This window comes from Danio aesculapii, chromosome 8 (assembly GCF_903798145.1).
Source record: "Danio aesculapii chromosome 8, fDanAes4.1, whole genome shotgun sequence".
Lineage (NCBI taxonomy): Eukaryota > Metazoa > Chordata > Actinopteri > Cypriniformes > Danionidae > Danio > Danio aesculapii.
Genome location: NC_079442.1, coordinates 46,635,197 through 46,661,133, shown reverse-complemented (window position 1 = coordinate 46,661,133; position 25,937 = coordinate 46,635,197). Strand labels below are relative to the sequence as shown.

At 35.7% G+C, this 25,937-nt stretch overlaps 1 protein-coding gene across 1 annotated transcript; it reads right to left on the bottom strand.

Moving 5' to 3' along the window:
• Nucleotides 1–2,260: 2,260 nt before the first annotated feature.
• Nucleotides 2,261–22,722, bottom strand: si:ch73-233m11.2 (NACHT, LRR and PYD domains-containing protein 12). The gene is made up of 9 exons (XM_056464101.1): nucleotides 22,613–22,722; nucleotides 20,031–21,570; nucleotides 17,247–17,408; nucleotides 14,888–15,052; nucleotides 12,672–12,839; nucleotides 10,698–10,871; nucleotides 8,126–8,299; nucleotides 4,860–5,027; nucleotides 2,261–2,514 (listed from the first exon to the last, which is right to left on the bottom strand). The coding sequence occupies exons 1-9, from the start codon at nucleotides 22,632–22,634 to the stop codon at nucleotides 2,445–2,447; spliced, it is 2,643 nt and encodes an 880-aa protein (XP_056320076.1). The 5' UTR covers nucleotides 22,635–22,722; the 3' UTR covers nucleotides 2,261–2,444.
• Between the last annotated feature and the right edge of the window lie 3,215 nt (nucleotides 22,723–25,937).

Genomic DNA, 25,937 nt, shown 5'->3' with positions numbered 1-25,937 from the left:
TGAAATGACGTTAATATTTGGTTGATTTTAGGTTGTGTTGGAAAGTGACCAAAATCCAACATTGAGCCAACATCTTAAACCAACGTCATATTGACATCAAATACTGACATTTATTCGTCAGGTATGGCAACCAAAATCCAACGCCTGATAGAGGTCATAGTGGTAACGTTCACTTAACGTCAAGCTGTAACATCATTAGACGTTGATATTTGATTGTTTTTAGGTTGCATTGGAAAGTAACCAAAACGCAACATTTGTCAGATGTTGGACATTGATGTAGGCCTGACATTGGGTTCTGACGTCAACCCGATTTTCATTTCCAAACAAAATGCAACGTTCCCCGACGTTGGGGTACAACGTTAATCTGACATCATGTTGACGTTCTGTGCCTGCTAGGAATCCACAATCAAAAAGAATCTACTTTTTAATGTTAAAGGGATAGTTCACCCAAAAATGTAAATTCTGTCACCATTTACTAACTATTTACTCGTCACAAAGCTTTATTTTTCTGTTGAACACAAAATAAGATAGTTTGAAAAATTATACCTGTATACTGCAAAAAAATATATATACTTTTCTTAGATTATTTGTTTTGTTTTTGGTCCAAATATGTGAAAAAATTCTTAAATCTAGAATTATTTTCTAGATACTGTCTTGTTTTGAAAAATAATGTCAAATATGTTGCTTGTTTTAAAGTCCCTGTGAACCGGAAGCTGTGATCATTATTCTTTTCATAATGTGACTCAGTTCCAACAGAAACAGACTTTTAAATGATCAAACAGAGGGCGTGGCTTGTTTTTTCTACCATGGGCTGATTGGATGTAGTAAAGTAGGCATTTCATTCAGAAAGTAGGGGGAAAGGGGTTTTAGAAGAGTTATTACAAACTAACAGACTCCTGCTTCCCATTAGCCACGCCCATTACCTCAAAATCACGTGATCTGATAAATTAACTGAAAACAAACAGGAAGTGCATTTTCAGATTTCCTTTAAAGATCAGAAGGGCAAACTATTTTTTTTTTCTTAATAACATGCACAGATGAATTGTTCACCACAAAACTAGCAATGTGAGCTAACAAAATCAATATGGTTAGTTTTGATTTCTTGGGGACTTTAAAGAAAAACTCACTTAATTTTAACATATTATTTCTTAAAACAAGACTAAATGTTATGCTTACAAAATGCTTCTTGATTTAAGAATTGTTTAATATTTGGACTAGAAACAAGACTAAAAAATCTAAATAAGAAAAGCTTTTTTTTGCAGTGTAACCATTGATCTCCATGGTATTTGTTTTTCCTATTATAGAGGTTGGTGTTTACAGATTTTCATGGTCACACGAGTTTTCAAAAAATATATTCATTTGAGTTCCACAGAAAAAAGAGACCACTTGAATGTGAGTAAATGGTCAGTAAATGTATTTATTTGAGTAAACTATAACTTTATTTTTGAGCAGCATTATTTAATGAATCATCTATGATAATAATATATTATCATAGACTATGGACGAGTTTCGCTAATAATACACAACCAGAAATAATCTACTTTTTAATAATAAAGGCATAGTTCACCCAAAAATGTAAATTCTGTCATCATTTACTCAATTTTTACTTGTCACAAACCTTTTTTCTGTTGAACACAAAATAAGATAGTTTGAAAAATGTTGGAAACCTGTAACTTCATTGTTACATGAGTTTTAAAAAAAAATATTCACTTGTGTTCCACAGTAAAAAGAGACCACTTAAATGTGAGTAAATGGTCAGTAAATGTATTTTTTGTAAACTATCCCTTTAATTTTGAGCAGCAAATTATTAATAATTCATACATAAGAACACAAATCTATTATCCTAGATTATGGACGAGTTTAACAAATACACAATCAGAAATAATCTACTTTTTAGTATTACAGTTCACCCAAAAAATGAAAATTCTGTCATCATTTACTAACTTTTTACTTGTCACAAATCTTTTTTCTGTTGAACACAGAAGAAGATATTTTGAAAAATGTTGTTGTTGACATTCACAGTATTTGTTTTGATGGTTACAGGTTTCCATGGTTTTTAAAATATATTCTTTTGTGTTCCTCAGAAAAAAGAAACTACTTGAACGCGAGTATAAATGGTCAGTAAATGTTAACCCTTTAATTTTAAGCAGTATTATTTAATTAAGAATCTATGATAACAATCTATTGTTTTATAATGATGAAACCTGAAAAGCTTCTTTTTGTCAATTTATTTATTTCTGATTGTAAATGGTGTTTGTGCAATATTCCTTCATATAAATAATGGATATTATGCAGTTACAGTGACATTCATACTTTTTGGAAAACCTTTAAAATGGCCACTAGAGGGAGTAACTTCTTATCTAGGACGAAGCACTTGAAACATCTATTTTGATCAATTAAATGGGGGTTGAATATTTAGATGTTCAAACCTTAGATGTGTTTCTCTAGTAAATGATTTTTGGGCACGTGTCCATCAGCTCAAAAACATCCTCACTGAAGTCATTATACCTCAAACTGGAAAAGATATGCAAAAAAAAAGATGTTAGCACTTAACGCACATGAAACTGAAATGTGCAAATACATCTAAAAGACAATGTAGAAATAAAAATATTGCGTCCAAAATATATGTCGAATTTATGCCATATATCCTACAAACAACATTAAGAAAAATATATATTTTAAATGTTTGGTTTAAACTTTCAAATTAAATATACAGTCAAGCCTAAAACTATTGATTCTCCTGGTAAATTCTGACTTAAAGTTTCTGCTTAAATGTACATTTTTTTCACATTTTATTTAACAGTGATACCTCTTGTACATTGTCTTATGTTTTGGGAGAAGTCTGTCATTTCGGGTCCAAAAAAACTTGCTGTTTCAATTAAAGGAATCTCAAGTCAGAATTCGCCAGGGGTATGAATAATTTCGGCCTTGACTGTATATATAAATGTACTGCAAAGCATCAATTTAAAGGTCCTATGAAGTTATTTAGATGTCAGTATCAGTATTGTTCGTTTTTAAGATATCTATTATCTAGTGCGCATCAAAACAGTGACAAAATTTGCGTTTAGAAGATATAAAACTGATATAAAAATGTAAAGCTTGTAAGTTTGTCACTTCCGCATAAATAGATCAACGGTTTTACTCACGTCATCTCATACTTCAGTTTCTCATCAAATCTTGACCAATCAAATGCTCTCTAGTATCTGACATGCTCCGCCCCCTTCAAGATGCTTCTTATTTGCTTTTTATTTGATGCTCTTGAGCTCAACCACTCTCATTGGCATAGCGGTGATAAAACAAAACACTATTGGCTGCATTTTAAAAAGGGGAGGACCTACACTATGGTTCATCCCAGTGGTGTAGTCCTAAAAAAAATAGGTGGTGTACTATTACCCATCCAATCCAAATTTTAAAAGTAGGCAAAGAAACGACTCATTTGATTCACTTGATTCATATATATATATATATATATATATATATATATATATATATATATATATATATATATATATATATATATATATATATATATATATATATATATATATATATATATATATATATATATATATATATATATATATAGTCGTTTTTAACCATATATATATATATACACACACACACACACACACACACACACACACACACACACACACACACACACACACACACACTGTACAGCTGTGGTTTGCTGACTAACTAAAAAACGAGTTCAGTAACAGGGTTCTACCGCCATTTTTATATCAAATTTAAAGGGGACTGAGGCGATCGTTTAATAGTGTACAGGTAATCGCAAAGGTGTTAGGGGGGGCTGAATGGAGGGCTAAAGCGACGCCCATGCTGTCTTATAATTTTACTTGAACGTTTCAGCGAGACTTCATTCAGCTGATTTGTTGTGATCTTCGAAAAACTCAAATACTCAATGCACAAAAATTTGGGAAGTCTAATCACCAAAACAAGTGAGTATACCGAGAGTATGATCCTCAGAAGTCGTAATACCCAAACAGCTCGTGGAAAAAAGTAGGCATACTGAGTATACATGCGTATAGCAAGGACTACACCACTGGTTCGCCCTCTCTTCGTGTTTTGGTTGAGATTACATCAAATATCGAATAAAGATGCACATTTCAAAGCACTTCACAGGACCTTTAAAGGATTTAAACCATTTGCACTCATAGAAAATGTTTCTTTTAAAATACAATATTTAAATATATTTTTTAAATGATGCAAATATTGTTTTTCACATATAAATTAGCAATATATTTCCCTCTTTTAATGTATTTACAATTGCAATCAGAATTATTAAACCACCTGAATTAATACCCCCTGTTTATTTTTTCCCTAATTTCTGTTTAACGGAGAGAAGATCAACACATTTCTAAACATAATAGTTTTAATAACTCATCTCTAATAACTGATTTATTTTATCTTTGCCATGATGACAGTACTTAATATTTGACTAGATATTTTTTCAACACTTTTATACAGCTTAAAGTGACATTTAAAGGCTTAACTAGGTTAATTAGGTTAACTAGGCATGTTCGGGTAATTAAACAAGTTATTATATAATGATGGTTTGTTCTGTAGACTATCGAAAAAAATATATAGCTTAAAGGGGCTAATAATATTGACCTTAAAATGGATTTTAAAAAATTAAAAACTGCTTTTATTCTAGCAGAAATAAAACAAGTAAGACTTTCTCCAGAAGAAAAAATAATATCAGACATACTGTGAAAATTTCCTTGCTCTGTTAAACATAATTTGGCAAATATTTAAAAAAGAAAAACAAATTCAAAAGGGGTTTAATAATTCTGATTTCAACTGTAGTAAGTGCATGCACATTTACAAACTAAACTTACTTGAGTTCGGTCATTAGAGGGCGGTCCAGCATTAACTTCACCAGTCGTGGCACAGATGAGTCTGTCATTACGTTGTTCTTCAGGATCAGCGTTGATAAATGACTGCTAGCAGCAACAGATTCGCATAACTCCTTAACACAAGCGTCTGTCAGCGATAACATCTCCAGACTGCAGAAACAAGACAAGACAGCCACATTTCAACAACCATGCTTCCATCCATCTATTTTTATGCGTGTTTTAGAATGTTGGATAAAAAATGCTTAATGGGGATGCTAAGGTGCATTTTGAAAATGAGCATAACTTTTTATCTGAGAGAAAATGTGCATGAACTATGATGGAAACACAATTACTGAATAAATTCTAGCATGCGCATCTTAAAAAGACATGTGATTTTGCTTTAACAGCTCATGTGATAACACAATTGTGTGTGATTGGATGGCCCTAAATTTAAAAAGCCCCTAATATGAATTATAAACGGCCATATTTTGGTTTTGTGGTTTCCAACAACAGGCTGATAGGCTCGCAAGGTCAAAACACACTTTCATTGTCTTATAATATGCATTTCTTTTTTACCTAATTATACCAAAGAAAAACTTCCTTTAATAATAAACATATGGTGGCATGGTAGCTCAGTGGTTAGCACTGTGGCCTCACGGCAAGAAGGTTGCTGGTTCGAGTCCCGGCTGGGCCAGTTGGTATTTCTGTGTGGAGTTTGTATGTTCTCCCAGTGTTCGTGTGGGTTTCCTCCGGGTGCTCCAGTTTCCCCCACAGTCCAAAGACGTGTTATAGGTGAATTGGGTAAACGAAATTGTCCTTACTGTATGAGTGTGTGTGTGAATGTGAGAGTGTATGGGTGTTTCCCAGTACTGGGTTGTGGCTGGAAGCGCATCCGCTGTGTAAAACATATGCTGGAGTAGTTGGCGGTTCATTCCGCTGTGGCGACCTCTGAAATAGACACTAAGCCGAAGGAAAATCAGTGAATGAATAACAAACATCAGGGTAAGATAATTAACCATTTATTTCCCACAACCCCACATCTCTAGGCATCTCACAGTGATAACTTCAGTCATGATCAATCCCATCCCACGCAAACTGCTAGTCTTTAAAGAGAAGGGCGAGCTCAAGTCTTGCTGGGGAAGGCGCGTCATATATGGCAATATTTTGTGTCGACGTCAATACAAAGGACCCTTTCATACACTGGCGAAATAAGGCGCAAGACGTGTTTGGCGCGATGTGTTGCTGTTTTCAGACCAAAGCAACCCTAATTTTCCTGTTTTGCGCTACGTTGTTTAAATAGCAAATCCATTTGCGCCGCTTTGTGGACTCATGGGTGTTCTGGTCTTAAAAAGAGGTGTGTTAAGGCACATTGTTGGCGCGTTGCTATTTTGAAGAACTAAAATAGCTGCGCTATTGACCAACTAAAAGCAGGTCTAAAGTCCAATGCAAAGCGTGTTAGTTGTGTGCCTTAAACGTGTACACATTGCTTAATACACATAGGATGTACAGCAATACACAGATGTCTTTACAAATGAAAAAGAATTAAAGGATTAAAATATTACAAAAATTATTACTTTCTACATAAATATAAAAACCACTGCCTCCATGCCGTCATGTCGGGGCAGTTTATTTATAACAGTTTGCATTTGTATAATGTTATTATTATTCATTCATTCATTTTCTTTTCGGCTTAGTCCCTTTATTATAATCAGGGGTTGCCACAGCAGAATGAACCGCCAACTTATCCAGCATATGTTTTACGCAGCGGATGGCCTTCCAGCTGCAACCCATCTCTGGGAAACATCCACACACACTCATACACTACGGACAATTCTAGCCTACTCAATTCACAAGTACCACATGTCTCTGGACTGTGGGCGAAACCGGAGCACCCGGATAAAACCCACGCGAACGCAGGGAGAACATGCAAACTCTACACAGAAACGCCAACTGACCCAGCCGAGGCTCAAACCAGCGACCTTCTTGCTGTGAGGCGACATCACTACCTACTGCGCCATTATTATTATTAGAAGTATTATTTATTTTATGAATATTTATATTTGTTTTGATAAAAACAAGTTTAGATTTGTCAGGTTGTAGACCATATGGGGCATAGGACGTGTATTTGGATATAACTCAGTGTTTTGACCACACTTCATTATTACTGTTCATTTATACCTTTGCTGGAAATTAGAACTGAATTTAGAAATAGTTTTGAAACAAATCTTTGTGTTTAACAAACAAAATTAAATATGTAGGCTAATGGATGTCTTCAGTGGACTGCGTACAACACCTCTCCTTATCCAGGAGAGAAAGAGAAAGTAAAGAGGCAGAATGGTGGAGGCTCATTCTTTTTCCTCGCGCTGCAGATGATCTGTTTAACTTTTTTTAACTGTTTTCTTGCTAGTGAAGCGTTCAATTTTTCCACTTAAGAAGTCCGCCATGAAAATAGCAAATGTGCCATGGCACGACGCAACTGACTCTGAAAGGGAATGGGAGATGAGCCTCTGATTGGTTTATTCTCAAAACACACCCATAACTCATTAATTAAAAGAATAAGCACAACCCTGTTAGACCATGCGCCATGGCGCAGAGAGTGTTTTTCCACCCTTAAAATAGCAAAAGTAGATTCGGACAAGACCTTAATGCTTTTGCGCCAGAGCCCAAAATGGCTTAAGATTTGGATCCAAGAAAATTCATATCAATGAGTTGACTCTTTTTTTAAAAAAATCAATAGTTTTAAACACGGTGCATTTTCAAGGTATCAAAACCCCATAATATCGTCTCTTTAATGGTCAAACTAGTGGAGCGGCTACATTGTAAAACATCTGAAATGGTGGCTCAATGGTTGGCACTGTCGCCTCACTGCAAGAAGGTCACTGGTTCGAGTCATGGCTGGGCCAGTTGGCATTTGTGGAGTTTGCATGTTCTCCCCATGTTCACGCTGGTTTTCTCCGGGTGCTCCAGTTTCCCCCACAGTCCAAAGACATGCGCTATAGGTGAATTGGCTGTAGTGTATAAGTGTATGTGTAAATGCGAGAGTGTATGGTTGATTCATAGTACTGGGTTGCAGCTGGAAGGGCATCCGCTGCGTAAAACATATTCTGGAATTGTTGGTGGTTCATTCCACTGTGGTGACCCCTGATAAATAAGGGACTGAGCCTATAGAAAATGAATGAATGCTGTTTTGATCACATTGGCATCTTTGAGTGGAAACATTGCTAGAGATCGGGTGTGCTTTAATCCATGTGCATGAAGATATCACTCACTCCAGATGATGCAGTTTGCAGGTTTTGTGTCTCAGCGCCTGCCACATGTGTTTGGCTCCAGCATCACCAACATCATTGAGTCCTACAGAGAGACTGATGAGTCTCGACACACCAGACGTCAACACCATCCCTAATGCTCCAAACACCTCCTCAGTCAACTCACATGTCGCCATTCTGCAGGAACAAAACAAACATGCACTACTTAGACTTCATTGAAAGCTATTAAAGGCAATGTGACAGCAAAATTGACTTCTTTCATAAATGTAAATGTGCCTAGTGTTACTGTCCACTGCTTCTTTTTCTGAAGAAGAGTCTGAAGGATTGTTTTCATAACTTTATATTTATTCGAAAATGCAATCATGTTCTGGATTTCTGAATCACACCGCTACTTCTGTCAGTGAGATTGAAATAATGCTTTTGTACATCAAATTCTCCAGAATTGCTTGCCAAGCCTATGATTAAGGGTTCTATTTTAGTCTAAAGCACATGGTGTAAAAGCATTAAGTGTGTGCCCGAATCCACTTTTGCTATTTTAAGGATGGAAAAATAAGGTTTACGATTCTCTTTATCAGTTATGGGTATGTTTTGAGAATAACATGCATTAAACCAATCAGAGTCTCATCTCTCATGAGTGTAGAGTCTCAGAGTCTAATCTTCTCTTTAAGGGTCAGTTGCGTAGCACCATGGTGCATTTGCTAGTTACATGGCGGCCTTTGTAAGTGGAAAAACTGAACGCTTCACAAGCGAGAAAACAGTTAAACAGATCATCTGCAGCACGAGGATAAAGAATGAGCCTCCTCCATTCAGCCTCTTTACTTTCTCTTTCTCTTCACTTTTACTATTTACTTCTTCATTTTCGTGGATAAGGAAATGGTGTTGTACGTACTCCACTGAAGATGTCCATAAGCCTACATATTTAATTTTGTTTGTTAAGCGCAAGGATTTGTTTCAAAATGATTTCTAAATTCAGTTCTAATTTCCAGCAAACGAATGCGCTGGACTTTAGACCTGCTTTCAGCTGGTCAACTGCACAGTCTATTTTAGTTCCTCAAAATAGCAACGCGCCAACAATGCGTCTTAACCAGGGCTTAATTTGTGCCGGAACACGCTGGAACCAGCATCTCATTTTACTGATCCCACTCCTCAACCGCCTTCCTCCCGTGTCTGCTGTTCACTTTCACTGTCTTCCGCGATTCCTCAACCGTCTTCGCTTTCGTCCTTCGTCCATGACACCCCTCTGCAATCTAACACCATCCACCCCCGCTCTCCCTGCTCTTCACTTTCGTGCGCAACACCTCTCCATCCTGGGGTAACATGCCGGATCCGTTACCCCGATCTGTTCCGGGACCTCGCAATTCACAAATTAAACACTGGCCTTAACACACCTCCTTTTTAGACCGGAACACCCATGATTCCACAAAGTGGCGCAAATGGATTTGCTATTTAAACAATGTGGCAGAAAACGGGAAAATTAAGGTTGCATTGGTCTGAAAATAGCAACACATTGGGGCAAACACGTCTTGCGCCTTATTGCGCTGGGTGTATGATAGGGCCCAATAAATGTCTTTTTAAAAAAATTTCTGATATTAAAAATAGAATCTAAATCCCTTCCATTTTGAGGCCCACCACAACGTGACGTAGGAGTGTGGTTTTCCCCACCCACCAAATTAATTGACAGTGGCGTATTAACATGTCTCCATAGTAACGCGTATAATCATATCCACAAGACAGGACGTGCGCAAAGAAACGTGATATGAAAAGATCTGTTCAGCTCTCTGTGATCAGCAGCACCTCAAGAATGAGATTTACAAGTTTAGTTTTTAAATTTTAATACAGTGCATGTTTCTAATAAAGACAGTAAAATCGCTACATAATTCATCACCACAGCCACATGTCAGTACAATTATAAAAGAAGAAGCCGGTTTGTAGACGTTAAATCAGCTTTATTTTGTACATTAACATAACGAATATCCATAGAGCAGTGGAGATTAACATGTATCCTGTCACATTTGCTGTGCAAAAAAAGTGTAAAGCTAAACGTGTGTGTGTGTGTGTGTGTGTGTGTGTGTGTGTGTGTGTGAGCCAGCGAGGGAGTGCGCAAACTTTATAACCGCATTGTCTGTGACTCATCATAGCAGAAAGGCTTGAATTAACTCCCCAAATATCAAATAACCGTTGGGAAAGTTCTTACTGTAGTAAGGGAGATCTGCTTCATTATTGTCTGTCACTGTGCTGCTTACCTTAAGACGCAGCAGGAGAAAAACACGCACGGTACATGGGAATGGTGGGCAGGGAGAACCAGCTCATTCACATTAAAGGCACACGCAACAAAAACAGCTACAATGTTATAACAGCTCAAATTTCCAATATGGAAAAAGGTATAATAAATAATGTGATGGGTATTTTGAGCTGAAACTTTACAGACACATTCTGGAGACACAAAAGACTTATCTTAAATCTTGAAAAAGGGGTAAAATAGTTGCCCTTAACATTACTTCTCCACGATTTCCACATAATTAAATCAATCACAATCAATGTGATTTAAATATAAAGAACTAATTCATATACATACTGCAGTATTTCCAGTGTGCAATTAGGAGCCATGAGGGCTGCACATATCTGCATCGCTCCTGATTGGCCGAGGTCATTGACGGACAGGTCCAGCTCAATTAGACAGCAGTGTTCTGATTGGATGGCTGCTGCCAGAGATGAGCAGCAGGAGCCTGTCAACTCGCAGGAAAACACTCTGTGAATAAAACACATGATCACATTCAGATACAATGCTGTATTAAGGCAGTAGTTCCTTAAAGAGATTTAAATTACTGCAATTATTAAATTAATGTTTTGTCTTAGGCGTCACAGTGGCGAAGTGGGTAACACGATCGCCTCACAGCAAGAAGGTCGCTGGTTCGAGCCCCAGCTAGGCCAGATGGCATTTCTGTATGGAGTTTGCATATTCTCCCCGTGTTCGCATGGGTTTCCTCCGGGTGCTCCGGTTTCCTTCACAGCCCAAAGACATGTGCTGTAGGTTCATTTGAATAAGCTAAATTGGTCGTTGTGTATGTGTGTGAAAGAATGTTTATGGGTGTTTCCCAAGGTTCGGTTGCGGCTGGAAGGGTATCCGCTGTGGAAAACACGCTGGATAATTTGGCGGTTAATTCCGCTGTGGTGACCCCTGATTAATAAAGGGACTAAGCCGAAAAAAAAATGAATGAATGTTTTGTTAGTTGCAACCACCTCAAACTGTGTTACTGCTTCCAAATGTATTCTGGATATTTTATTGATTTGTAAAATATAGTACATTTAGTTTTAACGAACAAAGAACCAATATTTTGTTATTCTGACCAGTTGAAAAAACCTCTCTAAATAATATTTATTAAAAATTTAGAAGAAATATTACCAGACATTCATAGAATAATACAAATATTAACATTTAACTCAAACCCATACTCAGTAAACTGAAAACATTCAACGGATCTCTCTCTCTTTCATATATACGGATGTGTTTGTGTGTGTGTTTTATGAAGGAAAATAATACTCCCACTTCCCACGGTATAATGAAATAGATAGATCAAAAGTCTAATGTTAAATGATAGTCTAAATAAATGATTTTAATTAGTTAATTCTTCTCTTTTTCAGACTTAAAATATTGAGAGAAAAAAGTAATAATAATATATATTTCTTAAGCTGCAAATTATTATATTAGTAAAAATTATGAAGTTTAAATTGCCTACAAAGACTAGACTAATGTAAAAAAATTATATATGCTATTTTAACTGTATCTCAAGAGTTCACACTTAGCTGATGATTGATTATAAACTGTGTTTGGCATGCTGTCCTGGGAGAGAGCCCTGAGCTTATAAGATCCTTGAGCTCAGGGCTCCCTCTCGTTTGCAGGGCGAGGAGAGTTTGAGCTCAAGTAGATCTTGAGATCTCTCCTGCTTATTTAGGCTAATGACAAATTAGGGATTGCTATGGAGAGAAATGTTGCTGACAAGGAGCTCATCTATGGTGCCAATACCAAAGGGAAGCCAAACCCAGGAACCCTGGGGAAACCCACGAGAGCACTTGGAGAACATGTAAACTCCACACAGAAACATCGACTGGCCTGGGAAGGACTTGAAACAGTGACATTTTTGCTCTGAGGCAACAGTGCTAATCACTGGGCCACCATGCCACCCTATCAAGGAAAAAGGGAGGATGAGTAGGGGTGGAAAGCGGGATTGTTCAAGACGAAGATAACTGAGGTAAGAAACTTAGGTTATTTATAGTAAGTTAGGAATTATCTGATTGGTGAATCATGTATTATGTAATGCGGGATCAGCTGTGGTCAATCATAAGCACATGATCTTCTCGAAATTAGTTTATAAATGAACTTCACTTTGGACTGAATAAATAGACTGAACATATGAGAATTCTTTCAAAATTCTAAAAGAAACACACTGATCTTACAAACCTTTAAATCATATATATACTGCATATATGAACTCTCTCTACATTTAGAGCTGTTTAGGAGTGATTTTTCAAACATAACACAGTAGGTTACTTCAATATTTTGAGGCGTCCTTTCTGTATGACTTGTGAGATCAGCTCCATCCCATCATCCATCACTGCATTCCTGCTCAAGTTTAGCGTCCTCAGCTCTGAAAAATCACTGTTTAAAGCTGAAGACAGAGCAGACATGGATGACGCTGTCAGTGAGCAATGATTCAGACTGCAAAATACAAACGCACATAAACAACTGTCAACATACTGAACAGTGCGGGTTTTCATATCTCCATGTAACGATGCAGAATATTGCAAACATTGCAATATTTAGTTTTTCTGCAATTTATATTGCGATATAAACATAATTTCACGAGATGACTTAAGTAACTCTATTTGTAAAGAATTCATAATTTTACTTTGATTTTGCATGTGAGTGCACCTGCATAAAATATATAAACTAAACTATTTAAAGCACAGATGAAAACAATAACAGGAAGATAATAATACAACCCCAAATCAGAAGTTGGGACAGTTTGGAAAACGCAAATAAAAATAGAAAGTAGTGATTTCTAAATTTACTTTGACTTCTATTTTATTGCAGACAATATGAACACAAAATCTGTAATGTTTTGTCTGGTCAACTTCATTTTATTAGTAATTATACATTCTTTCCTGTCGTTCAGACCTACAACATATCCAAAAATGTTGGGACAGGAGCAATTTAGGGCTAGTAATCAGGTAAATTGGTTAAATAATTATGTGATTTGAAACAGGTGATTGTTAATTATGTGATTTATGATTTGGTACAAAAGCAGCATCCATCAAAGGTCTAGTCCTTTAAGAGCACAGATGGGCCGAGGATCGCCTGCTTGCCAACAAATACGTAGTTTCAAGTACCACAATACATAGCTACATCCACAAATGGGAGTTAAAACTGTACTTTGCTAAAAGGAAGCCCTATGTTAACAGTGTCCAGAAGACTTCTCTGTGCTTGGGGGCATCTGGGATGGACTATCACACAGTGGAAAGGGTTACTGTGGTCAGATGAATCAGTATTTTTGGGAGAAATGGACACCGTGTGCTTCGGATCTTCCAGACTGTTACCAACAACAAGTCCAAAAGCAAGGGTCTGTCATGGTATGGGGTTGTGTCAGTGCCCTTGGCAAAGGTAGCTTGCACTTCTGTGATGGCACTATTAATGCTGAAAAGTACATGGAGATTTTGGAGCACAATATGTTGCCTTCTTTTCCAGGGACGGACGTGCATATTTAAACAAGACAATGCAAAACCACATTCTGCATACATTACAAAGTCCTGGCTGCGGAGAAAGAGAATGCAGGTACGTGACTGGCCTGCCTGCAGTCCTAACCTGTCTCTAATTGGAAAAATGCAACTGTGACAACAAAGATCCCGTACTGTTGCCACCATAAGACTTGTTTGCAGGAAAAATGGGACAAAATTACAACTGAAACACTTCGTCACTTGGTGTCTTCAGTCCCTAATCGTCTTTTAGTGTAGCGAAAAGGAATGACAATATTACAAAGTGGTAAATGCTTTACTGTTTTAACTTTTTTGAAATGTGTTGCAAGAACCGAAATTGGGATGATTTTTATTGTTTGTTTTTTCAAAATAAAACACGTGAGCAACACATTAAATAACATTTGTTGTATTGTCTGCAATGAAATAGAAGTCAAAGTAAATTTAGAAATCCCTTCTTTCTTTTTTTTATTTGCCTTTTCCATACTGTCTTAACTTTTTCTGATTTGGGGTTGTCAAATAAACTGCACTTTTGTGCTTTTTTTATAAAATAAAATGCTTTTTGGTGGAGTCTAACAGTATTGAGGTACAAGAATCCAATAATCAGATGTAAAATAACACTGCACAGAGTATTCATTGTATAAATAAACACAATTATTCTTTGTTAAAGTGGAAAACTTTTTTTGTGCCCAAATGGTTTAAGTTCACAGTCACATACCTTAAAAACACACCAAAATATACTTTTGATCAAATTGACATTGCAGATCCTGCACCAAAAAAAGATTTTTGCTGCTTGTTCAAACTACTTATTTAAAATGAGCTGAATCAACACAATTCCTGATGGGTTGTTTTTGGGACAACTTAATTGTTTTAAGTTCAATCTACTTAAATTTGTAAAAACAATTAAGTTAACTTAATCAATCTGTTTTGAAACAACATGAAGCAATTGTCTGGAACTCAGCATTTTGTACAGTGTGCAATGTGTCTATCTCCATAGTATGAACAGTTCAAGTGTACTTGATATCCTGTAGTCTGCACTTTTCCAGTGCACCGCTGAGATGAACCAGGCCCTGATCTTCCAGATTATTCCCATAGAGACCCAAAACACGCAGACTGGATCCTCCAGAGAGCATTTCAGACAGTGCTTCACAATCAGCTGCGGTCAGTGAACATCCAGACAAGCTAAAAACAGTGAGCACACCATTCAGTATTTAAAACATAATACATCAGTAGCATACAAGCTCCTGATAGAACTAATGGGATGATTTTTACTGTATATAAAAAGGGCCACATACTGTAACTAATAATAATCTTACTGGTAAGTCTAGAAGGGATACAGCTGCTGATGCATCAATATAGCATAATTTTTGTGACACCGTACAACAATAATTCATATTTTTACATTACTGTAAGGGTTGGAGTAGGGCTAGACTTTAATAAAATCCAATTTAATAGGTAATATAATAAACTATATGAATAATACTCTGTATAATTATTGTTTTTACATTAATGTGAGGGTTGGAGTAGGGGTAGATGTTAATAAAATCCAATTTAATAGGTAATATAATAAACTATATGAATAATACTCAGTATTATTATTGTTTTTACATTACTGTGAGGGTTGGAGTAGGGGTAGATGTTAATAAAATCCAATTTAATAGGTAATATAATAAAGTATATGAATAATACTCAGTATTATTATTGTTTTTACATTACTGTGAGGGTTGGAGTAGGGGTAGACGTTAATAAAATACAATTAATGGGTAATTGAATCAACTGTATGAATAATACTCAGTATAATTATTGTTTTTACATTACAGTGAGTGTTGGAGTAGGGGTAGACGTTAATAAAATCCAATTTAATAGATAATAAACTATATGAATAATACTTAATATAATTATTGTTTTTACATTACTGTGAGGGTTGGAGTAGGGGGTAGACGTTAATAAAATACAATTAATGGGTAATTGAATCAACTATATGAATAATACTTAATATAATTATTGTTTTTACATTACTGTGAGGGTTGGAGTAGGGGTAGATGTTAATAAAATCCAATTTAATAGGTAATATAATAAAGTATATGAATAATACTCAGTATTATTATTGTTTTTACATTACTGTGAAGGTTGGGGTAGGGGTAGACGTTAATAAAATCCAATTTAATAGATAATAAACTATATGAATAATACTTAATATAATTATTGTTTTTACATTACTGTGAGGGTTGGAGTAGGGGTAGACGTTAATAAAATACAATTAATGGGTAATTGAATCAACTATATGAATAATACTTAATATAATTATTGTTTTTACATTACTGTGAGGGTTGGGGTAGGGGTAGATGTTAATAAAATCCAATTTAATAGGTAATATAATAAACTATATGAATAATACTCAGTATAATTATTGTTTTTACATTACTGTGAGGGTTGGAGTAGGGGTAGACGTTAATAAAATCCAATTTAATAGGTAATATAATAAACTATATGAATAATACTTAATATTATTATTGTTTTTACATTACTGTGAGGGTTGGAGTAGGGGTAGACGTTAATAAAATACAATTAATGGGTAATTGAATCAACTGTATGAATAATACTCAGTATAATTATTGTTTTTACATTACAGTGAGTGTTGGAGTAGGGGTAGACGTTAATAAAATCCAATTTAATAGATAATATAATAAACTATATGAATAATACTTAATATAATTATTGTTTTTACATTACTGTGAGGGTTGGGGTAGGGGTAGACGTTCATAAAATACAATTAATGGGTAATTTAATCAACTATATGAATAATACTTAGTATTATTATTGCTTTTACATTACTGTGAGGGTTGGAGTAGGGGGTAGACGTTAATAAAATACAATTAATGGGTAATTGAATCAACTATATGAATAATACTTAATATAATTATTGTTTTTACATTACTGTGAGGGTTGGAGTAGGGGTAGATGTTAATAAAATCCAATTTAATAGGTAATATAATAAAGTATATGAATAATACTCAGTATTATTATTGTTTTTACATTACTGTGAAAGTTGGGGTAGGGGTAGACGTTAATAAAATACAATTTAATAGGTAATATAATAAACTATATGAATAATACTCTGTATAATTATTGTTTTTACATTACTGTGAGGGTTGGAGTAGGGGTAGACGTTAATAAAATACAATTAATGGGTAATTTAATCAACTATATAAATAATACTCTGTATTAATATTGTTTTTACATTACTGTGAGGGTTGGGTTTAGGGTTGAGGTGGGGGTAGACATTAATAAATTTCCAATTAATGGGTAATTTAATAAATAATTCTCGTTGATTACCATCCGTGGCTGTATCCGTTCTAGCAACAACCGATCTTACTTGAGTGTCTGCAGCGTGGAGTGTGTGAGGGCATGACTGAGGGTCTTAACGGATTCTCTTTCCAATCTGGAGTAGGAAAAGTCCAGTGTGGTGGTCTGTCCATCGGCCAGTGCTGCTGACAGGTGTGTGATAGCAGCCAAACTGAGGCGACTCTGTGACAGACTGACCAGATAAATCACACACTTGTTTAATTTTCATGGTAATATTTTAGTTTAGGTCAAAATTCACATACCATTAACTACCACTACTTGCTTAATAAACTACTAATTAGCCGTTTATAAATAGTTTGTATGGTAGAAGTTGGGTTTAGGTTTTGGGTAGGGTTACGGATGCAGAATAAGATCATATTTTATAACTATTAATGAACACTTCATATCTTAATACTAGGCGGGTTATAAGTGAGTAGTTAATATGGATGAATTGTAACCTAAAGTGTTACCATTATAATCATATGAACAAATAAAAGTAACACTTTACTAGGTTCTACTAGTAGTACTACTAAACATTAGTGGAAATAAAGTTGTTCATTGTTCATTCATGTTAAATCACAGTGCATTAACTAATATTAACTTTGGATGTTAATAATGTATTATAGGAAATGGTGAGCTATGATTAATAAATGCTGTACAAGTATTGTTCATTCTTAGTTTGTGTTAGTAAATACATCAACTTATAGGATATTATTGTAAAATGTGGCGAAAATAAGCAACAAAAACATTTTTTATAAACCTGGGGTCAGCGAGTCTTTTTAGTAAGGAAATTAATTCTTTATACAGCAGGGATGCATTACACTGATCAAATGTTGAAAACATTCCTGTTTCAAATAAATGACACTATTTTTATACTATTTTTATTTCTCAAACATTTTAAAAACAATTGAGAGTTTAGAAAAAACAAATATACACCAATTTGCATCATTTATTAGACCCACAACTTCATGATTTTTGTATTTTTTAACTCCCTTTTGAACTCTCCCTCACTGACTCTTTAGCTCCCCCCAATACACCCCCACACTCCTCTAACTTATATTCCTCACAATCGCTGCACTGTTTAACATTTGCACAAATTCATTGCAATACAATGCACTGATTCACTTATTTGAACTGTACATACCCACTGCAGATGGACATTTCTAATTATGCACACACCCATTGTACATATACATTTGTAATTATGTTTATCTATCTGCACACTCCTGATTATTAATAGCATCCTGTACATATATTCATTTATTGTAAATCTGTTCATAGCTAATACAACCTGTATATAATGTTGATAGTACATCCATCTGTAAATATTACCATAGTTTTTCTATAACTGCACTTTATAACTTATACCTGTATCCTGCCCTTGCTGCTATTGCACTGCTGGTTAGACCTAAACTGCATTTCTTTGCCTTGTACGTGTACATGTGTAATGACAATAAAGTTGAATCTAATGTAATCTAATCTAATTTAAATTGTTTTAATATATGTATTTCTATGCTCATTTTTATGCTTCACTTTCATTTTATGATTTAAATGACGTTTTTTTTTTTATATGTCAGAACTAAATAAATAAACACACTACATTTCAAACACATAACTTTAAATAGTAAATCCAGAGAATTTATAAGTGGTCTCTCAAAACTTTTCAGTTGTAAATTACAAAGCCCAAATATTATTACACGCATTTCTTGAGTAGAACCAAATCAACATACTATGGTGATTTCAGTATTTAAAACTGACGTTTTACATTGTAATAATATTTCACAATATTCTCAGCATAATATATCTATTATTTTTATGTTCAAATAAATACAGCCATGATTAGTGTAAGAGACCACTTTTAAAAATTTTATTGTCATCTAAATTTACTTATAAAGGCCCTTTTAAGGGATAGCTCACTTAAAATTTTAATTTGTGCCATCTTTTCCTACAGACCTGTTCTTCTGTTGAACTCAAAAGATGTTATTCTGAAAAATGTAGGTAACCAGCAGCCCAATGGCATAGGCTTGCTCTTGAAAATTCGACATGCTAGCCTACTCTGAGAGATTAGAACTGAGAGGGGTCATAATATTTATACTTTTGCATTTAGCAGTTTATTGTGCAGTTAGTTTTCAGACCATATTATTTACAGACTTGAGTTTATGTGACTTGCATTTTTTTCTTTTTTTTAAAGCTCTTATGTCCACCTTTTTTTGCTGCCGCCATCCTCACTTGCGTGTCACACACCTTATTCTTGAACTAAAAAAATTCCCCTGCATAATTTTGTCGCTGTTACATCTGAACGCAGCTACAGCCTCTCAGATGACAGCAGGGAAAGGCACAGCCAATCACAATGTTCATATGTGTTTTGTAAGCGGTATGACTCCGAGAATGTGATTTGACCCTTTCTGAATGTCCATGTTAATGTTGACAGCGCGATTTTTTTTTTTTTTTAAGTCAATTAAATTATTGGTGGGGATATTTTAGTAGTTGGTGGATTTTGGTGAGGACATGTCTTCTTCGTCCAAGCCAATTCTACACCCCTGCAGTAGCCATTGACTTCCATATATTTTCCTACTATGATTGTCATGAACTATCTTTCCACCCAAAGCTGTGAATTTCAGCGATTTGCAATTTTTTTTCTGAGAGCGGGAGACAGCTCTCAGATTTCCCCTAAATATCGTAATTTGTGTTCCCAAGATAAACAAAGGTCTCAGGGGATTGGAACTACATGAGGGTGAGTAATTAATAACAGAATTTTCATTTTTGGGTAAACCAACCCTTTAAAATGTGTGCAAATATAAAGCGTCAGACTCACCCAATGCTTTTCGACAGCCGTAAAGCTGGCAGAAGTCTCTGGACCTGTTCATCTGTTAGCTCTGCTCTATACAGATTCATATGCTCCATCTCTCCCACACAGCTTACTGCATATGACAGCGCAGCGCAGTCGGGCTCCTGCATGGATGCGTAGCTCACATGCAGCCATTTGCTCTTACTAATGCTTTCTTTAACTAGAGACGGTTTACGTGCATGATGCAGAAGCCGAAATACACGGAAATGTTTTGCCTCATCTCCACCCGACAACACTCTAGTAACAAGACCCATCATCCACTGTGAGAACTCAGAAATCCGGCTTTCATCAAGGCTGCCTATGGAGTCTTCCAGTGGTTTACGTTGGATTGAGTCAGAAAGTCCTGCTAGAAAAGTGTAATAGAGATCCGAGTGTTCGTCTGAGATCTCCTGCACAGATTTGTTGAGATAAAACGAGGCGGCCAATAAGAACTCTTGCATTATTGGAGAAAGGAATGTGAATGTGGCATCACATTTAATCAATAAGAAATTAGAAACCACTGAGTGGTGCAAATGCAGAATAGACCTGAAATCACTTGTGGAGTAAACCGGATTTGCAAGTTTGCTCAAATCGAACACAATCTCTCTGGCTTGTTCAGCATTTATCTTCTGCTTCTCCAGGAGCATGTGTGTAATGATGCTGAGCAGGTGCGTGAGAGTCTCAGGTGGGCTGTTTTTAGCCTCAAACTGAGCTTTAAACACATTGCAAAGTGTCCAGCAGAAGGCCGGATGAAAGCACTGCTCATAAACTCCCAATGTTTGCTCAACTTGACATAAAAGTCTCTCGGATTCCTCTCCAAAGAAATTCTGGAAGAATGTTCTCCTTTGGCTCTGGGAGAATCCGACCACCTCAAAACATCTCAAAGACTCAATCTTGACTTGTTCTCTTGACGTGATCAGCATTGAGGCTTCAGGAAGCAGAGATCCTTCAAGCAGACTGAGCAATAATACTGATCCGGTTGCTTCTTGTTGTGCATCACATATAAGAGTAGATGGAGCGCATTGAAGCTTCTGCGATTCCTCGAGTCCGTCAAGCACAAGAAGCAAAGATTGAGGTCTCTGTAGAGCCACGGTAAGAGTCTCTGCTGATATGTGAGCATACATGCGACCTAGGATGCTCTGCAAACTCTCAGCTTTCCCTTCAAGAGTGAGCAGCTCCAAAACAGACACTCGTATGAGGAGAGCGTAATGTTGCAGGCGTACACCCGTCGCCCAATCCCAAATGACCTTTTCTACCGCTGTGGTCTTGCCCATTCCAGCACCGCCATAAAGAGCCAGCCTCCGGCCTTCAGATCCTGGAGGAAACTCTCGAGAAAGGACATCCTCTAAAGATTCCCAATCTCCTCTTTTTACATTGTAAATAGTGTCTTCATTTGCACACACTGAGAGAGGAGTGTAGTGGGCTTTTTGGATCACCTCTCGCACAGACTGACCTCCCAGAAGAGAACTGGGCAGAGCTGAGGTCAGTACAGAGTCTCTCAAGGCATTCTTATGCATCTGCTGCACATCTGAAGGACAAGAAATACAGTAGATATCATCAAATGTCATCAAATAAATACTCCAGATCTAAATATCTACAGTACTAATCTATCTATCTATCTATCTATCTATATATCTATCTATCTATCTATCTATCTATCTTACCAACACATCCATCCATCCATTCAGGGGCATAGCAAGGGGGAGGGGGGTACGTACCCTTCACTTTTATAGACAGACCATTTAGAAACAGGTGATTAATAATTATATGAACTATTATATGAAACTTTTGTATTTCAGCTGTCCTACCCTTTTAAAATGTTAGCTACGCCCCTGCATCCATCCGTCTATCTACACTGCAAAAACGCTTTTCTTACTTACAATTTTTCTTAGCGCAAATATCTCTTATCTAAAATAACCTTGTTTTCTGTTTGAAATTATTCAATAATTTGAAGATATTTTACTTAGTCCTTATTTTTGTCTGTCTATCTATCTATCTATCTATCTATCTATCTATCTATCTATCTATCTATCTATCTATCTATCTATCTATCTATCTATCTATGTCTCTTTCTATCTATCTATCAGTCTGTCTCTATCTATCTATCTATCTATCTATCTATCTATCTATCTATCTATCTATCTATCTATCTATCTATCTATCTATCAGTCTGTCTCTATCTATCTATCTATCTATCTATCTATCTATCTATCTATCTATCTATCTATCTATCTATCTATCTATCTATCTATCTATCTATCTATCTATCTATCTATCAGTCTGTCTCTATCTATCTATCTGTCTATCTATCTATCTAACTATCTATCTATCTTGTCTCATTCGTCGTATTATTTATTTCAAAATTTTAACTCAGAATAATGTTGGCTTGTCAAAGAGATGTTTTTAAAAGTCTTAAAAGTTTGAAGGATTAATACTGACAAAAAAACAATAGACAGATTCACTCCTCACTCATTATCTATCTATGTTACGTAAAAAATCCTGCCTGAAATCCTACTAAACCGCAAACAATAAGAAGCTTAAAATATCAAAACCACATTTTTTCCTCTCACCATCTGAAATCTCGCTCTGCATGACTGAAGATCTGTGAAAGTATCGTGAGAAATCCTGATGTTTTGCTAACGGTGAGTGAAGTCAGAGCTGCTGTCTCCTGAAGGCTACTCGCTCCTCTTTCGTCTGATTTACTAATTTACTAATAATACTTTCCAAGACCACCCAAATCAAACCAAGCTGAATATTTTCATATCAAATTATCAAATGTTATTGCCGTGTTGTCGTTTTAGTCCAACATCTGTCTGTTCAAACAGCGCTGGACAGACCCAGTTCATAGAATTTCGCTTTTTTTCTTCAAAATGATAAAAACTGATCTATGATCAAACAGTAACCCGAAATAACACTTGTGGAAACGTTTCGATGTTTTTTTTACCGTCATTTCCAACACGGAAGCGTGATAAAGTTCAACAGCGCCATCTTGAGACATACTACAGTTTTTCACTTAGTTTTTGTGAATTCCCAATCACAGAATTGAAAATGCTCGAAATTACTTATTCAGCCTTCTCATTTTTATATTTATACAATTGATTTTGTACAGTTGTCTGTTGTTTCCCACATTCCCAGATGAAAAAAATTGTTGTAATTTAGGCATCCCTGCTAAAAAATCCAGCTTAAACCAGCCTAGGCTGGTTGGCTGGTTTTAGCTGGTTGACCAGCCTGGTTTTAGAGGGGTTTTGGCCATTTTCAGGCTGATTTCCAGCCTGGTCTTAGCTGGTCAGACTGGAAAATGACCAGTTAAATCCAGCTAAAACAAGCGTGACCAGCCTGGTTTAAGCTGGACATAGCTGGTTTTGGCTGGGCTCCCAGCCTGGCTAGGCTGGTCAAGCTGGTTTTAGCTGGTCATTTTCCAGCCTGACCAGCTAAGACCAGGCTGGAAATGGCTGGAAACCAGCCTGGAAATGACCAAAACCCCTCTAAAACCAGGCTGGTCAACAGCTAAAACCAGCCAACCAGCCTAGGCTGGTTTAAGCTGTTTTTTCAGTAGGGATGGAATTTTGACGGTATGAAAACCTTGGCTAAAAATGTAACAGTTTCCACCGTATGATGGTATTGTGATTGCTGCTCTCAAATATGTTCTTCTGGGTAGGTGCATAGCACATACGATGCACATAGCAGCATAGTATGTTGGTTTAGAAGTGACTTGTTTCTCAAATATTTGCTAAATCATGGGCTGACCAGTAGCTTTTGATTTGGAGGGTCATTTTCTGCTGGAGATACTGTTGCCCTAAAAATGAAATAAAATAATTGTCCCCCCCAAAAAATGTAAAAAAAAAAAGCAATTGAAGAGTTTAGATGCAAAAACCTCTAAATGCTGTTTAAGATTTTCCACTAAAATGAGCATTTTTATCAGGCTCCTGTGTGTAGGTTCAGTAATATCACTTTTATGGCAAAGAATAAGTCCTTTTCCTGGTCTTTAAAATGAAATATCTCGACATAAACAAAGGAGGCAGAGAAAAATGTTCATTTTTTTAATAGAAAATTTCAGATGGCACTTAGAGGTTTTTGCATCTGATCTCTTCAATTACATATACCTTAGAAACGGTATAACTGAAAATGTTTGTGGTTTTAAAACTTCGACTTTTCCAAACCGCAGTAAACCTTAAAAATGGTTATCGCCCCATGCCTATAGTACTTAATACTATATGTTTTATAAAGTGTTTTATACTGTATATGAGCATTTCCATGCAAATGTCAACCTTGCCATGAAACAATTACGTTTTCACCAAAATAGTGAAACTCTTTGTAGGATTTTTGTGTAGGCTTGTGTTTAACAGTACTGTAAAGACACTCAAAACTTTCTCTGTCAAAGTTTTCAAACAATTATAATTGATTAACCAAAGTCACACAAGTACCAATTTCACATCTGTCACATCCATAATCAAGCTTTTTCCTCTTAAATGCAAAAATGGAAAATAAAATCAATCATATTTGTTTTATAGTGAGCCAACTTTTATTCTTTTGATTATCATTGTTCCTGTTGAGTTGGGCAGTTTAATTCACAGAATTTCTACAAAGTATATAGTACACTGTAAACTCGCTACCTTTTTTGGTCACATCCATAACGCATGTTTTTTTCCTCATTTAAAATATAAAACATGTTTACAGATTGATATTTTTCTGATCTCACAACTATATTAGTTGTTTTGGAAAATATAAACAGATGTTTCAAAAAAATGTTAACATATACTTTCTCTGTGAATTTATGTTTTGAGTTTTTACTGCAATGTCACATCCATAACGCTGGAATTGCTCATATATTATTGTATTTACAACACTTTGTTAATGAATGCTAGAATTTACATTAGTGAACATTTACATTAGTGATAACCTGAAATGAATAGTGTGCTCTACTTTAGTTTTTATACAGTAAACTTTATGCAGCAAGAAGGTCGCTGGTTCGAGTCCCGGCTGGGCCAGTTGGCATGTCTGTGTGGAGTTTGCTTTCAGATGATGTACAGCGGGGAAAATAAGTATTGAACATGTCATCATTTTTCTCAGAAAACATTTCTAATGGTGCTGTTGACTTACAATTTTCTGGGGTGTTGGTAAAAACCAAAGAAATCCATATATGCAAAGAAAACAACACATGAAGAAAGGGAGGTGTAGAAAGGCAGTGAAAGCCCAAACAGCAGCTGAAATCTCTCAGTAGTTCTCTAGCAACCCTCTGCCCTTCCTCATTGGAAATGACTATGCGCTCCTTCAGTCTAACATCTACATTAGCAAGATGATGAAGATGAAACATTTCAGAAAGACAAGGATCCAAAACGCAGCCAAGGAAACTCTCAAATGCTTTCAGAGAAAGAAAACCAAGCTGTAGAATGGCCCAGCCAATCACCTGACTTGAATCCAATATAAAATACAAAATAAAGATCAGATTTGATAGACGAGACCCACAGAACCATCAAGATTTTTATACTCTGTTGAAATCTGTGAGAAACTCACCTGAGCAATGCATGTGACTTCATTCTCCATATAAGAGGCATCTTTAAGCTGCCGTCACCAAAAAAAAGCCTTTTATATAAAGTATTAAATACATTTCAATAGTTCAGCATATTCTCCTTGTGTTATTTCATTGTCATACACATAAGTAATTTTTCAGATTTGTTTTGTTATATTTTTATATTTGTATAGTTTGGGTTTTTACCAAAATCTGGTTCAATTCCATGTCAACAGCTCGTTTACAAATATCATTCCCACAAAAAAATCATGACATGTTCAATACTTATTTCCCCGCTGTCGCTGTATAAATCTCAATTTCCAAAAATAAATTACTCTTATGACTAGTTTTGTTGTCCAGGATTACATTTAAAATGCTGTTTATTT